Genomic DNA, 16985 nt, shown 5'->3' with positions numbered 1-16985 from the left:
TCTAAAGTGAGGACGCAGAATAATTTTAATTACTGTTTTCCAATTTATTTTCTCCCTGTTGTTTCACAAACGTTTGAAAAATGCTTTTGTCCCTACTGATTTGATCTCTGTTTAGCAGAAAAGAATTCAGGGATGCCAAGCAACACACAGCCATCCAACACTCTGGTCATCTGAAGAAGTGGGCTGTGCCCACTAAAGCTCATGATACCATCTACATGTTTTGTTAGTCTTTAAAGTGCTACCAGTGCTATTCGTTGTTTTTTAAGTTTACTCAAGCATAGGACATCCCTGTCTTGCCTGGCTGCAGAATCTGCAGTTGCAACTTTTGGTCACTGTAGAAGATGGTGGCACAAGGCTTCAGGCAGTCTGACACACTGACTGCCTCTCTGGCTGTACCTCCTATTCGATCTGAATGGAGAAGGTGCAGCAATAGTGAGAGCCTGCAAGAGCAACAAGGGTGACAGCAACAGCAGCAAGTAGCCTGACTGGTGGGGACAGTAGGTGACAGGACCCTAGAGTGTCTCAGCCTCTTCCCAGGAACCTCCCACCACTAGTACCCCAAAGAGAGGCACACCATTTCCCTTGTCATATACCTCAGCACCCACTCAACCCACACAACATTCCTACCCACTGAACCCAGAAACCCCTAAGCCACACCCAAACATCACAACAGCCAGAAACCCTGCAGCACCACCGACGGAAGCAGGCATGCCTCCTCCCCAATACACTTATTTCTCATTCTCTCCCCTCCCTCCATGTTCTGTGCAGTTCCATCTCTTCTCCCTGGAATGGTGTATTGACCATAAAAGCTGAAGCTTATGGTCATACATATTTGATAAAGGGCTCCCAGAGTTGGGCTGAGTGTTCCCTCAGCTCTCCTGCATTTATTGGAAAATAAATGCCAGGCTCATGGGATTTCCCTCAAACTGCTATGAGAGAGATACACCTTTGAACTTAGAGTTCTTTTCAGGTCTAAAGCAGAGCTTTATGTAAGCTCAAAAGCTTCTCTCTCTCACCAACAGAAGTTGGTCCAATGAAAAATATCACAATAGAACCTCAGAGTTATGAACACCTGAGTTGCAAACTGACCAGTTAACTGCACACAGCTCATTTGGAACTGGAAATACGCAGTAGAGATGAAAAAAAAAAAAGTATGTACAGTACACTACTGTGCTGAATGCAAACTTCTAAAAAAAACAGGCAGAGAAAGCAGCATTCGCTTCTGACTACTAAAATTTCAAAGTGGCATTAGGTCAGTGTTCAGTTGTAAACTGAATGAACAACCATAATGTTTTGTTCAGAGTTACAAACAACATCCATTCTCCTGTACCTTCCCCATATACTCTCTAACATCTTTGCACCAACATGGCTACAACAATACTGTTATTGTTGTACAGTACTGTAATAGAGTTATTTTATTGTGGAGGTACTATTATGCTTTTCTTACCTCTATTACTCCCATTAGTACCAGGAACAAGATCTGTTACATTAATGTCATGAACGTAATCTGAAAAGAAGAAAAATAATCTTACTATGATTCTCTAGTCCTGCAGTTAGCCTGTTCTTTCTTTCTATAAATTTATGGAACTGAAATGAGAGGGGTAGAATAGCTTTGCAGTTTCTCTGTACTGCCCAAATGAATAGTCTGAAACCCGCTAAGACAGCTGATTATGTCACAAGCAGCTTGACTGTCCTATTGCCACAATGTTAAAAGCAACTTTCAATGACATGGGTCATTTACTGGTGTCAGTTCCCATATATCCATTAAACTTCTCTCATAGTTATAGGAGACCTTCCAGTGATTCAGGGCATTATAATGCATGATGATCAATATAACATTGTCCTCTTTGTATAAGAGGCTTTGATTTACACCTCTGAAAAAAAATTCTCATTTACTGAATTAAAGAAATCTATTGGACCAAACTCTGTATGTGTGTGTGTGTGTGTGTGTGTGCGCGCGCGCGCACACCAAAAAAGACAGGTCCATCCGCATGGAAAAGTAACACACACAATAGATACAAGTGAGCAGAAGATGTAACAAAAAAAGTCATCTTCGCTTTGTGATGCTCCTCAAGAAGAGGGAGAAAAAAGTCTTGACTGGAGATCAGACAAAGGAATGCATCTAGAGAATGTTTAGAGATTATAAACTGGTGACCAAAATTAAAAATTTTCCAGCGCTGCAAAAAGAGTCTTAAAACTATCAAATGACACTGCTGCATCTAACTTTAAAGGACACACAATAAATGAGACACAATGTTGCATTTTATTTAGTGTGTCTTTTTTGAAAGAGCTGTTTTTGAAAGCTGTTTAAATTGGGATTTCTTCTCTCAAACTTCACTGCACTGCAATCCTCTTCTGAGAACAAAAATTATTACATGATCTCAGGAGGAGAGCTGGATGCCTAAGTCTCCCTGATCTCTACCACCCTTGGCCAGAGGCCAAAGACTTCCATTCAGACAAGGGGCTTGTAATCTGAGCCTGGGGCTGAAGCCTTTGGGCTTTAACCCTAGGTCAGGACCATACACAGGAATTTCTGTAGGGGTGTGAGATGTTTTTTTAAATGTGGACCATGAGGGTGCAAATGCATACACCCCTGGTTCCCCTGAGTAAGCGTGCTCTGGAAAGGAGACCAAGATGGGGATATGATAGAGGTCTATATAATCATGACAGGTATGGAGAAAGATGAATACTGAAAAGTTAATTTGCTTGTTCTCAAAGTAAGAGCTAGAGGCCACCAAATTAATTAATAGGTAGCAGGTTTAAAACAAACAAAAGGAAGTGTTTCTTCACGAAGTCCACAGTCAACCTGTAGAACTCCTTGCCAGATGATGTTGTGAAGACTAGGACTTTAACATGGTTTTAAAAAAAAAAAAAAAAAAAAAAAAGCTAGATACATTCATGGAGGTTAGGTCCATCAATACATATTTGCAGAGCTCAACAAATTATGGAAAACCCTACTTGCCAGACAAAAAAGGGACTTGCCACCCCTACCCCCAAAAAAGTGTTTTTTTAATGGCATAAATTCCTAATAAGAATAAGAACAGTAATTACTAATAGGTTATTAATAAATATCACCCAAGTTGTTAAATATCTTATAAACCTCTACCTTTTCCCTCTGCTGCCATGTCTCCTCCTCTTGCTCCATCAGCTCCCCTGGTGCCTGCTGCACCCCAACCCCTGACCCTCCTCTGCAGTCCTGACTCCTGCCCTTCTCACTGCCCTCAGCCTTCCTGAGACCTGCCCCCCTCCACCAGCCCTTCTCTCCCCCCCAGTGCCCACTCCTCCAGTAGGCACTCTGATCATGTGAGCTACCCCTACTCATCCCTCTCCTAACACCTCCCTCTACACAACTGTCCAGCCTCTCTCCTCTGGTGCTGGTCCCACCCCTGCAGGTGTCTGCCCTTCTGCTTAACCCCCAGAATCCCCTGGCACCTGCACTCTCCTGGTGCCTCCCCCTTCCCTCACTGCCCCTGCCCCCTTTTTCCCTGATACCAACCCCCTCACCATCCTCTGCCCTGTTCCCCTCATGCCCCTGTGCCCTCACACATGCCATGCTTCATCCCTGCCTTCCTCATGCCCCCCTTCTTCCAAGCCTTCTCCCAGTACCTTCCTTACCCTCTCTTCTCCCAGCATCACCCTGTACCCCCTCCCACTGACACCTCCCCTCCTGCCCTTTTCCTCATTGTCTGCACTTGGCCCCCTGGTGTTTGTCTCTCCTGCACCCGTCCCTTGGTGCCTTCCCCTTTCTTCTTCTTCTCCTGACCTCATCCCCTTCCCCTCCCCTCAGCACAAGCCCCTTCCCCAATTTTTCCCCTTCCATTCCCTTCCCACCGCACAGCACAGCACAGCACAGCACAAGCCCCGCCCCTTCCCGGCTTCTGCCTTCCACTTTGTGGGGTTGCCGGAGCCTTTTTGAATCCGATGGTCACCAGCCGTGACGTCCGGATGTCACGTCACGCCAGCATCCTGGCATCTGCCGGTGTCCCGCCCTCTGGCTTGTGCCCTGCCCCCTCGCGCTGGAGCTGCACACAGGCAGCCGGGCGCTGAGAGTCGCCACACTTCCCCCTTCCCAGCGGCACTCTGCTCCTCCACTGGCCGGCAGATTGGATGGGGCTGCGCTGCTCATAATGAGGGCTTCAGCCAGCCCGTCACAACAGCCCACCGGGCCAATCCGCCCCTGCACTCGCCAGCTGGTGAAATCTACTCGTTGCAAGTGAGTGTATTTGTCGAGCCCTGCTTATTTGCCAGGATGGGTAGGAATGGTGCCCCTGAGCCTCTGTTAATCATAAACTGGGAAAGGGTGACAGGGGAGGGATCACTTGATTCCCTGTTCTGTTCACTCTCTCTGGGGTATCTGGCATTGCCACTGTTGGAAGACAGGATACTGGGCTAGACAGGCCTTTGGTCTGACCCAGTATGGCCTTTCTGATGTTCTAAAGAAAGTGGGGAGTAGAATGAAATTCAGTGGTATAAAATGCAAAATCATGCACGTATGTTGTAATAAGAAGAATTTCTGTAACAAACTGGGGCCTCATCAGTTGGAGAGAGAAGAGAAGAGAAGAGAAGAGAAGAGAAGAGAAGAGAAGAGAAGAGAAGAGAAGAGAAGAGAAGAGAAGAGAAGAGAAGAGAAGAGGGCTATGAGCCACCAATGTGATGCAGCTGTGAAACAAACAAGTGGGCTCTTAAGGTGTGTTAGATGAGGCATTTCTAACAGCCATGCAGAATTATTACACTATATAGTATATAAAATTACTACACAAGGCACTGATAAGACCACACAGGAAATACTGTGTACCACTGTAGTCACCCCTGTTCAAGAAAGAAATTAAAATAGAAATAAGTTCAGAGAAGAGTTACTAGGATGATCGAGGAATGGAGTATCTGTCCCATGAGATGATATTGGAAAAGTTTGGCTTGTTTAGTTTATCAAAAAAGAAGGCTGAAAAGGGATATTGCTACTCTCTATAAATAAGCTACAGATATAAATACAGGCAGTCCCCGAGTTACGCGGATCCGACTTATGTCGGATCCGCAGTTATGAACGGGGCTTTTCTCGCCCCAGAGAACTGGAGCGGCGGGACGCCCAGATGAGCTGCAGTCCCGCCGCCCCCATCCTCCAGGGCGAGAAAAGCTGCTCCCCGTCTCTCTGGACTGCAGGGAGACCGGGAGCAAAGCCGCGGAGCACTCTGCCTCGGGCTTCCTGTAGTCAGCCCCTGGTCAGTTTCAGCAGCACCTGAATCAGGACGCCTGGGGCAGAGCAGCTGGGGTGCTGCTGGGTTGCTCCAGTAGTGCCGAAGAGCGGCGCTACTGGAGCAACCCAGCAGCTCTGCCCCAAGCGTCCCCAAGTCAGCCGCTGCTGAAACTGACCAGGGACTGACTACAGGAAGCCCGAGGCAGAGTTGCTCTGCCCCGGGGTTCCTGCAATCAGCCGCTGATCAGTTTCAGCAGCAGCTGACTTGGGGACGCCTGGGTTTCTTAAGTTGAATCCGTATGTAAGTCAGAACTGGCGTCCAGATTCAGCCGCTGTTAGCACATCTATGCTATTGCTGCTACCCCAGGAAGCTGACAGCCTGAGCCTGACTATTAGTCCTGAAGTAGGAACTTTTCAAGCAGTATGAAATTTGATGTTAATGATTAATTTTTATTTAATATTCACAAATTGTAATATCTTATTGATTAGTAACTATGTTCTTCTGTGAAGGTAGAAACCCAAGTTCACCTTTGCTAAAAACAGTCTTGGCTAAGTATAAGGATCACTACTATTGTTCTAGCAATGGTGAAAAATTTGTATGGGGCTGTGCAAAGAGTCTGGGATATAGCCATCAACAGTTGCCTTTACTAAACAGTGACTAGTTTAAATCACACGAGCCAAATTTAAAAACAAAAAAACAAAAACAAAAAAACTGTTGCATCTACACCTTTACCTGCAGAAGCATTTGCAATTTTAAAAAAACAAACAACCAAAAAAACAACACCTCAGAACATGTGGGCATATAAAAGAATAGCACAAAAGCCTGACTACTCAATTTGTGTATGCAAATATTCTTTGGTTACACAAGTGACAAACAAAGTTGCAAGCACAGACTGAGAAGCAGACTTTGGACAATTCATTCTGCATTTCAGTTCCTAGAATTTTGATTCAAACCAAGCTGAGAGACTTAAAACACCAATACTTACTGTATATAAATTTTCCTGTATTGAACAGGAAGTTGGACATAAGCACCCAGTAAATAACCATGGCTCCCACTAGAGACACCATTGAAAATAAAAGACTGGACCATTGACCAAAGGATCCAAAATAGTACTTGCAAACATCTGGGAATTCCCAGTTTGAGGTATCCTCTAAAGCTGAATAAAGACAAAAATATGTATAAAAATAAAAAGATGATTAAACGTCAGAATACTTTGAGAGATTGTGCTGTTTATATAGAACTCTAAGTAAAAAGTCTCCTTCTACTGTTAGATAAGCTTAAAGTACAACACATGTTAGGGGAAAACATTCAGCAAGGAATTTGCTGAAGAAGAGCTGTAACCTTTTACTGTGGCCATCATCCTGCTTTGAGTGCCTTCAGGGCACTGGAATGGGGCATAGAGTCTGCACTGCACTGCCTCCAGGTGGAAGGATGGCTAAGTCAGTGAGACTCCAGCCTGCTGCTGGCTACTTCCCCAATAAGTGTGGAATATGACTTCAGATCTAGCCCTTAATTATGTATTTTAGGAAGTCAGAAATCAGCTAATCCACAAAACCAGACTGCATGAACTAGAATATGTGTATTTATAAAGAAGGTGGTTCTGAAAATATATATATTTAAAATAAATGAAAAAAATGAGAGTGTTGTCAATAGCCATTTGGTTAGTGACAAATTCCATTTGACAATATAATTCAGCATATGCAATATACAGATGTACTTTAGAGATAACACATACTCTAGTATTGTAGATTACATAGTTTTATTTAGGTACCAGAAGGTGTCATGATGATTTCTCTCTTTTACACATACTTGATGTGCTCTCCAAACATATTGGTGGACAATAAAACACAATATGGTAGGAATTCAGATGTGGCTAAATTTGCTTAAAAAGACACAGGTCCTTACAAGTAAAGCAGTAATATGACAGATGGAGATGGGCCCCAAATCACATCTCAGCTTGGAATCCAAACTTCCCCAAAAGTCAGGGGCATCCAAATGATTTTTTTTGGATTCCATGCCTAATGAACACTAAATTGAAGACATGCAAACACTGGCAGAAAGAAACACACACACACACACACACACACACACACACACACACACCCACCCAAAACCCAGTAACAATAAAAATAAAATACAAAATCATCATTCAGGTTCTCAAGATCTCACACTTTACACAAGAACCCTTTGCGTAACAAATTCTTACGTATCATTGTTCGTGATTTCACAACTCTGTAACAGCAATAAAGTGTCAAGCTGCCCATTAGCAAGATCAAAAAGATTCCAGTGGTGAATCCTGCCTGTTTAAAGAGAAGAAATACACTTGTTTATTAACAATATTTATTGTTGACATGAACGGAACACTGAAAATATTTTCCATACAAATATTTTTTTTCTAATACACATTGATCTTACCTGTTTTATTCCCCATGGCATACTTAGTATAGATGTGCCCATCATTGTATTCCAGATCATAAATCTGAAAAACACAGAAAATTAAGGAGCACTGTTATTTCATGTAACCTTTTAACCTTTTTAGAAACAACACAGAAGTTACTAAATTTACAACAGACAATGCAATTTTGGGCTACTCTAAAAAGAAGTATTTAACATACATTGTAACTATGCTGGAATTTTTACCATAACCATCAGTGCAACCATCAATTTTGAAAGCAGTTCCTAATGGACTATAGACATAGATTTCTTCTGGAGCTGGAAGTACATGATCTGGAGCAACCTAATAGATGGATAAACAAAATGTATTAGTAACAGCAAAAGCTCTCCAATGCTCCAACTATAGTAAATCAACAACTTACTATAAACAAAAACATGAAACTCTCATTAAAAAGTACATTTTCAAGCAAATCTGTTCTATTTTTATAGAAAACCTGAGGCCTGATTTACTCTTCAGTAGAAGAATACCGCATTTGCTACCATACACATCACAATTCACCAACTACTTTATGAAAGTATTTTCTCAGTGTCAGGCTATACACAGAAAATGACATAAGTTGTCAGGCTGTATTACCTAAGTTTAAATGCCTACATTTCTATGTTGATAACTTAAATACATATTTATGAAGGTTCTGGTGACAAAGTGTTAAGACTGGGTCAATATTGTAAGATTCAGGATTGTCTGCATATTTTGGTCATATTTTTCCATCACCTAAGAATGCAGTTGTGACTTGTGGTTCTATGTAAATTCAAGCATGTTCAGTCAGCAAGTTCTCATTAGCAAGCAATCCTCAAGGTTTGTTTTAACTGGGATTTTTCCTTTTTATTTTTCAGCTGTGTATTGCAGAAATCAGGCACTTACAATACCCACTGCACTCTGTATGTCATGCCTATTAATTAACAGCATCTTTAACCCATCTTTCCCTTACCAGTGCCCGATCTGAAGGAGCCATGAGCTTGCTATAGTAATGAATCCGTTTATTCATTGCCGAGGCTTCATCTGTAATTCTGTGTGTGTCATCATTCACGCTAACAATATTTGAAGGCTCTATGTGGAATGGTCTAAAGGAAAAAAGGCACAGACATTATGCAACAGTTAAAAGAAGAGAAATAAATTACAAAAATCATCTTCTGAATGAAGTGTGTCTGTCAGGAGTAGAAGTCAACTGTATATTGCACTGCTTTCTAACTGCAAGATGCAAAGAAGCATACCAAAAATGAAATATTTAATCTCCTTATATAATCCATATTATCTAGTTGAAAATAATGGACTACATTGTGTTGTGTTACATTAGCTTAAGTCCAAAGCTCAATTAAGTTATTAGTTATTCTAGCTTTATACCAGATTTTGTCCCAATGTATATTTTTTAAAAACTTTAGTCCTCATTTTCCTTTGGAATGGCATTTGATGACTCACTGGGAACATGATAAAAAAAATCATGAAATAAAAAATCCTAAGGGACAGATCAGAGAATCATAGGACAGGAAGGGACCTCAAAAGATCATCTAGTCCAGTCCCCTGCATTCATGGCAGGACAAAATATTATCTAAATTGAGACAAGCAAGATATGGCCTGCAGGCTGATTCAGGCCGCAGCTTCCCCTGCTGGGACCCTCAGGCAGTCTCCCTGCTTGCTACAGCCCCAGACCACACAAAGTGGCTGTCTGCTCCCTCCATGGGCCTCTCTGCAGCCAATGGGAGCTGCTATAATCGTGCCGTGAGCGAGGGCAGTATGCAAAGTCTTTCCCCTTCTGCCCCCACAAGCGCATGGAGCAACGAGCCACTGCCTGAGGGTACTGCTGGTATGCTGGATGTGAGCCACCTGTGGCAACCCATCCCCTCCTGCACCAGATCACAACACCCTCCTTTACCCAAACTCCCTCAGACCCCAAATTCTCTCCTGCACCACAGTCCCTTACCCCAACCTTCCTTCTGCACCCAAACTCCATCCCAGACCCCACATACCCTCCAAAGAAAAGTATGGTCCTTGACCATTTACCAAAATCTTGGAATGCCCCTCATCAAAAAATATTGCCCACCTTTGATCTAGACCATCCTTCACAGGAGTTTAGAGATTTCTAAGAGCAGGTTAGAGAATTATGGAAATTCTACAACCTCCCTGTGCAATTTATTGCAGCACTTAACCATCCTGTGGAAGATTTTTCCTAATGTCCAACCTAAATCTCCCTTGCTGCAATTTAAACCCATTGCTTCTTGTTCTATCCTTAGAAATTAAGAACAATATTTTTTCTCCCTCATCCTTGTAACAATTTGTTTACGTACTTGAAAACCGTTATGTCCTCTCTTAGTCCTCTCTTTTCCAGACTAAACAAACCCAGTTCCTTTATCTCCTGCATTGGTCATATTTTCTAGAACTTTATTAGTTTTTGTTGCTCTTCTCTAGACCTTCTCCGGTTTGTCCACATCTTCCCTGAAATATGCCACCCATAACTGAGTGGAAGAATTACTTTTAATATCTTGCTTGCTTTTTTTTTTTTGTGCAACACTTTACACTATTGACTCATATTAATCTTGTGATCTACTATGAACCCCAAATCCCTTTCCACAGTACTCCTTCCTTGACAGTCATTTCCCATTTTGTATGCATACAGCTGATTGTTCCTTCGTAATTGGAGTACTTTGCATTAGTCCTTATTGAATTTTATCCTATTTACTTCAGGCCATTTCCCTTAGCCCTTTGAATTTTAATCCTTTCCTCCAAAGCACATATACCCCCTCCCAGCCTGTTATGAACCACTTTATAAATATACTCTACACTATTACCTAAATCATTGATGAAGATATTGAACAGCTCATGGCCCATCCCTAAGCAGTCATTTGGCAGCATATACAATACTGAGTAATAGTTCCACCTTTCCTTCTGGCATCTCTACTGTTAGCACAGTGATAGCAGTGAGAAAGACTTCTTAGAGGCTGCATACCCAGTAGTTTTGCAAAACATAAGCAGGTAGGGAGTAGGAATGTTTGCATGTAATTCAGTAGTTGTGTAACCGCATCAAATTCAATAATCCCCAGAGGCGGGGCCAGCAGCCAGTGCTCTCCCAGCTCCTGCTTCCAGGTACCCTCCTGCCATCCCACACTGCTGCCTTTCTATCAGAGGTAGCAGGAGGGCGCTGGTTTAAAAACCAGCTCCCTATGCAAACCATTTTCTTTGTCCAAAGGTATAGTCCTCCTCCTAGCTACAAAATTAAGCATCTATATCTAATATTCCCTCTAATCTTTCCCATTCATATGTGCATTTTTCCATCCTTGTGCAGAATAAATATTTTATGTGCACAAAGGCACATAAATTCATGGTGAATTGCACCATGAATAGAAACAAACCTAGCTGTAGACTCGGTTGATCAGCTAGGAGGCATTTGAATTTCTCCTGAATGGACAACTACATCAGGAGGTTAATAAAGCCTGATCTGGAACTGCTATGCAGCTCTGTGACCGGCTGCTAGGAGATGATGAAAGAGATGGAACTTGCTGCCCAATCCCTGAATGCTGAATCCCCATTCTCAACAGCACAAGACAAAAATGCACTTTTTATTTTGACCTGATGTAAGCAGATAGGAACAACATGATGCTCTGTCCATCTGCAAACATGAAAGGAAAGTAATACATGGCCAGCTCTGCCTTCCCCTCCCCCCCAGAAGGATGGGGATACACAGGGAGAAACAGACTTTGTGACACAGATTGAGTGTGTGTGGCAATGTGTACGTAACAGTGTGTGGTGCAGAGACTGGGTGTGTGTGTGCTGGCTAAATTTCTGAGAGAAGCCACACTCCGTCTCTAAGGAAAATCTGTCCTGCTCTGTTGTTTCCCCCACCACACCCCTTCTGCAATCCTCTGAGTCACATGCTTCAGATTGGAGCAGCTCTGCTGACTGTCTCCCTCTACTGTCACTGCTCTGCAGAGATGGGAGTACAGGGCCAGGGGGATACCCTGACTTCAGCATTCCCCTCCACACCCCCACACAGCTAGCAGGAGAATCCTGGAAGCAGCTTGGCTGAAAGACAGAGCCAGGTGGGGGAGGGATGGCTGAACACATGGTGCCCACTGCCAGCTTGTCACATTATTGGATTCTTAAGATCACTGTTGCACCCATGGGGGGAAGAGGGGGTGTTTGCCCCAAAAGTCTGTACAAAGGGGGTCATGTGAGGTGTCACATGAAAGCTTATGTTCTACTGATTCTGTATATGCTATTCATGTACTTGTATAATATCTGTATGTAGAGTTAAAAATATGTACTCTGTGTTGATGCTGGAAAATTCTCTGTCTGAGGCAGAGCAATGTACCAGGAATGTTCATTCAATGGCTATGCTAATTAGCGAGGCTCCAGGGACAATAGATCTCTAGGTGCCAAAGATACACCTGAGGAATGAATCTGGATGCCTGCAGACCAGCTAGAATAATGGTTTCTGACTTGGGACACCAGAATAGGTCCCTGGGCCATGTGACCCACTCCAGCTTGAAAGAGACCAGGGATGGATATAAAATACCATGTGGCAGACTCCATTTTGTCTTGAGTTCAGCTCTTGAACTCAGATGCAGCCTTGCAGGGAACAACAAGCCAGGAAGGACCGTGGACCCATCCTCACATAGGATGTACACCAGAGACTTAAGATAGCAGTTATAACATCGCTGCTAAGAGCCTGCGTTGAGAACTTGGTGATTCGATGCTTGTAATGCATTCTCCTTAACAAACTTCCTCTCATGCTTTTCTTTTTATTAATAAAGCTTTAGATTCTAAAGGATTGGCTCAGCGTGCTCTTGTGGGCAAGGTCCAGAGTGTAAATTGATTGGGACCTGTGGCTGGTTTCTTGGGACCGGAAGAACCCATTCAGGATAGGTGAGACTGGATTCTAAAACCCTTCACCTGTGTGTTAGGCCTGGGGCTGATTGGGGCACAGAGAGAGCTGGAGTGTCAGAGGGGTTTTGCTCGTGAGGCTTCAGGCTAGCCAGCTGAAGCACTTGTTGTGACTTGTTTGTGGCCTGTTTGGTAAGGTCTCCCGTAAGCAGCCCCGAGTTCTGAGCAATTCACCCTGAGCAGATGCCCTCAGCTGTGCCCAGACCTGGCTCAGTACATCACACAGCTCTAAGTTCGCACCTCTGCTCATCAGCTGAGAAGGGCAGATAGAAATGCTTGGCAGGCTGGATCCAGTCCCTGGGCCTAAGTTTGCCCACCGCTGCACTATATCCTTTCCCACGTCATCACTCTCCTCTCTTCCCCGATTTCTACAAATATATTAGAGACAAGAGGAAGACCAAGGACAGGGTAGGTCCATTGCTCACTGAAGAGGGACAAACAATAACAGGAAATCTGAAAATGGCAGAGGTGCTTAATAACTTCTTTGTTTTGGTTTTCACCAAGAAGACTGTTGTGATGGGATGCCTAACATAGAGAGTGGTAGTGGAAATAGGATAGGTTTAGAAGTTAAAACAAAAATAGAATAAGTTAAAAATTACTTAGAAAAGTTAGATGTCTTCAAATCACCAAGGCCTGATGAAATACCTCCTCTATCAGCTCCTTGAGTATTCTTTAGCTATCATCTTTGAAAACTCATGGACGTCAGGAGAGATTCAAGAAGACTAGAAAATGGCAAATTTAGGGTGTGTCTAGACTACAGGGTTTTGTCGACAAAACTATACCTGCATCTATACTACCGCCAAGTTTGTAGACAGTAAGTTGACAGAACGCGGCAGTTTTGTCGATGGTGGTAAACCTCATTCTACAAGGAATAACGCCTTTTGTCGACAGAGTTCTGTTGACAAAAGGCGCTATTTCATCCACACTGTACTTTTTCAAAAAAAGAGAGCATCTAGACTTTGTCGACAAAGCAGCCTGCTTTGTTGACAGAACTGGCTGTGGTCTAGACACTTGCTGTCGACAGAATCTGTCGACAAAGCCTCTGTCAAGAAAAGCCTGTAGTGTAGACGTACCCATAGTGTCCATCCGTAAAAAGGGTAACCCATGAAGCTACAGATCAGTTTGACTTCTGTGCCAGGGAAGATAATGGAGCAAGTAATGAAGGGATTCATCTGCAGGTGGGGTCCTTCAGGGGGTCTGTTTTGGGGCTGGTTCTGTTCAATATGTTCATTGATTTAGATGATGGCACACAGAGTAGGCTTATTAAATTTGCAGATTATGCCAACCTAGGAACAGTAGCAAGTGCTCTGGAGATTGGGGTCATAATTCAAACTGATCTGAACAAACCAGAGAAATGGTCTGAGGTAAACTCCATCCTATTTATTAAGGACAAATGCAAAGTTCTTCACTTAGGAAGGAACAATCAGTTCCTCACATACAGAATGGGAAGTGACTGTCTGGGAAGGAGTACTGCTGAAAGGAATCTAGGGATCTTAGTGAAGCACCAGCTAAATAGGAGTCAGTGTCACACAGTTGCAAATAAAAGCTAACATGATTCTGGACTGCATTAACAGGAATGTTGTGAGCAAGACCTGAAAAAAATAATTCTTCTACTCTACTTTGCACTGATTAGGTCTCAGTTGAAATATTGTGTCTAGTTCTGGGCACCACGTTTCAAGAAAGATGTGAAGAAATTGGAGAAGGTCCAAAGAACAAAAAAGATTAAAGGTTAGAAAACATGACCTCTGAGGGAAGACTGAAAGAGATCTGCTTGCATTTTCAGTAACTTTATCTACAGAAAAGCAAGATGTCAATTTTCAATGGTGAGTAATATTTCGTGAGTCCTTCAAAACAGAATGAATTTCAGAATAATTGGAAAGGGGTATATATAGAACCACTCTGACAACAACATTTCATGGCACACAGTTACCTTATTTGTAGATGAAACATTTTTTACTCAGTACTGAATAACCAATGCTGCGCATCTGCTGAATGATATTCAAAATATGAGGCCTTTAAAAAGGAGACAATTTTTCCATTTTAATTTAATTCAAAAAGACCATTTGCTTTCATACATGAAGCTTTACAGCTGTTACAAAACTGAAGAGGAAACAACATGTGAGCTATCAGTATGTTCCCTAACATGTAAAATATTTTGGGGCTCAAGAGAGGGAAAAATTATTAATGCAGAAAAATGTCTAGCTGTAATCTCTTTTGACAAGCACTTCCATTCACTGTGCTAGGAGCTCCACAATCATACAATGGGACCTCAACTTAGTAACATCTACAGACCAGAACCAAGTGCCTTTCCTCTCCTTCAGTTCACTCATGGAAATCCATCTGCTCTGTAAAACTCATCAACAGTACTGCCCATATGCTATTTGGGGTCATAACCATGTATATTTTATGTAGTTGTGTCTGCAGACCCCTATCCTGCAATCAGAACTGCACGGGCTAAGTATCTACTAATACAGAGCCAACTGAAAGAATGGTGCCCCATAAACTCTTTATGGCAGGAATGTTACTATTTGTATAGCATATCTTTCTATTGAAAGCAGAAGATGTTAAGTTTATAATATCTATCCATATTCTTATATTGATAGAGGCATGTATCAGTATACTGTACCGATATTAGTTATTTGTAGTTTTTTATGTAGCTTTTTTACTACAATATGCCTTACAAACTGACAATAATACTAAACGTTACCATTATTTCAGGTTTCACCATAGACCTTCCCTTGCCCCAATATTTGAATTTTGTAGTAATTTCATAATTAATGCTATGGATACTGTGAAAGTAACAAATCTCTTCCTGTAAGAAGAAAGACAGTAAGAAGAAGCTTATTGCTCAATTAAATAGTCCATTATCTCTTTGTGGTAGGTACTTAATTACACAAGCTCCGTGGTTAGAAGATTTTAGCCTCCAGTGAGGTCTAACTTTCACCATTTCATTCTTTTTTAAATCCCCTGTGTTTCGCTCTCGTTAGTTTCTCTTGGATGGTCCCAATGTTCCTAGCCTTCTGCTATGAACATTAGGGACATCCACTACCATGGTTTTCAAAAACATTTATATTGGAGAGTAAGTTCTAACACTAACAACTTCAAGTATCATCCTCACAACATCAAATGTTCCTTAAGATAGTTACAGTATTTACATGAGAATATTATAATAAAAAAGCCTGAAAAGCACAAAATCAGCTGTTACCATTGCTACACCTGCATGGGAACGTCCTAACATTAAAATCTCTACAAAATCACTATACCAAGATGTACACCAGCCTAAGAATTATAGAGCAAATAATTGAGTCTGAATAGTTAAGACTGCTAAAGAAATAAAAAGCAACTATATTTACTTTTGTTTCTTTTAATCTTTACCAGATTAATAGAATATGCTAGAAAAAAAAAAACCATTTACATCTCTAAGAGACATAATTGCACAAAAATAGTTTATAACAGGTATGTAATTAAACACATTAAATTTAACCCAATAGACCAACTTACAGTTTTTAAAAACCCCTCTAAGACTATTCAGAATAATTAACAAGACCAATTATCTGGACAAAGAGTATTCAACTATGAAACTAACTAATCAAAGTAAGATATAAACAAAATAAAATAATATTCTAGAACCAATAAAAATTACTATTAACATCACAAACCTGTTTCTGATCATGATACCCACAGGAACAGATTTTTTTTTAAAGCCTTCTGGTTAGTACACATGTATGAATCTCTTTCATCCTCTACTCAGCAAACAACAAATATTTCCTCTCCTATCTCTGGCTCCTAAAACCATAAAATCAGGCTATCCATATTGCACTAGTCAATTCACCCCACATTCTACTGGAAGGGAGTAAGATGGCCAGGCAGGCCAATTAACACCACACAGGCTGCAGCTGCAGTGGAGTCAGAGAGCAAAGAACTGATTGAAAGTAGGCTCAGCTGAGCAGGAATAGGTAGGACCTACAAAGCCAGGAAATAGGCAACAGATTAGGGCTGTGAGGAAATGCTACAATTATTCTCTGGAGAAGAGCATATACCCCAGAAAGGAATGACAACAAGAGTAGTAGAAAGCATCCCAGGAAAGATGCAGAATTGTTAGGTTGGGGATTGCTAGCTTAGAATGTAAAGTGGAAACAAAGCCTGGATTCCCCTACAGGACACTGAGTCAATAGCACCTGAGACAATGAATGGGAAGTTTGCCTAGGACTTTGACATACCTCAGAAGGGAGAATGCTAAGGGATGGGACTGGTGTGCTAAGTCCAGACCTGAAAGACCCAGAGATGGATACCACATGCAACCACAGGAAGAATTAATGTTGAGAGTTTATTGCCAGAGTGATGAGGAAGAAGCACCAGATGAGTAGTGAGTGGAGAACCCCACTGCAAAAGCTTACCAGGAATGAGAGACTGAGGCAACACAGACCACAGGGATGCATACTTATTCTGGTGTCTATGCTACT

The 16985-nt window shown here is 42.0% G+C and overlaps 1 protein-coding gene across 4 annotated transcripts in view; it reads right to left on the bottom strand.

Annotated features, from left to right (window-relative positions):
- Positions 1-16985, bottom strand: part of SLC38A9 (solute carrier family 38 member 9) — an 89885-nt gene that overhangs the window by 55948 nt on the left and 16952 nt on the right. For 3 of the 4 annotated variants that reach the window (XM_006139553.4, XM_006139554.4, XM_014581752.3), the window contains exons 3-8: positions 8576-8708; positions 7808-7929; positions 7608-7671; positions 7399-7492; positions 6178-6348; positions 1448-1507 (exon numbers count right to left, since the gene is read on the bottom strand). In XM_006139553.4, coding sequence (XP_006139615.1) covers positions 1448-1507; positions 6178-6348; positions 7399-7492; positions 7608-7671; positions 7808-7929; positions 8576-8708 — 644 coding nt within the window. Of the gene's footprint in view, positions 1-1447; positions 1508-6177; positions 6349-7398; positions 7493-7607; positions 7672-7807; positions 7930-8575; positions 8709-16181; positions 16397-16985 lie in introns of those variants that run through there. The other variant, XM_075932457.1, reaches the window with a different exon arrangement.

The sequence above is a fragment of the Pelodiscus sinensis genome, chromosome 6, assembly GCF_049634645.1.
Source record: "Pelodiscus sinensis isolate JC-2024 chromosome 6, ASM4963464v1, whole genome shotgun sequence".
Classification (NCBI taxonomy): Eukaryota; Metazoa; Chordata; order Testudines; family Trionychidae; genus Pelodiscus; species Pelodiscus sinensis.
The sequence above is the reverse complement of the archived record's forward strand: the minus strand, read 5'-3'. Positions and strand labels throughout refer to the sequence as shown.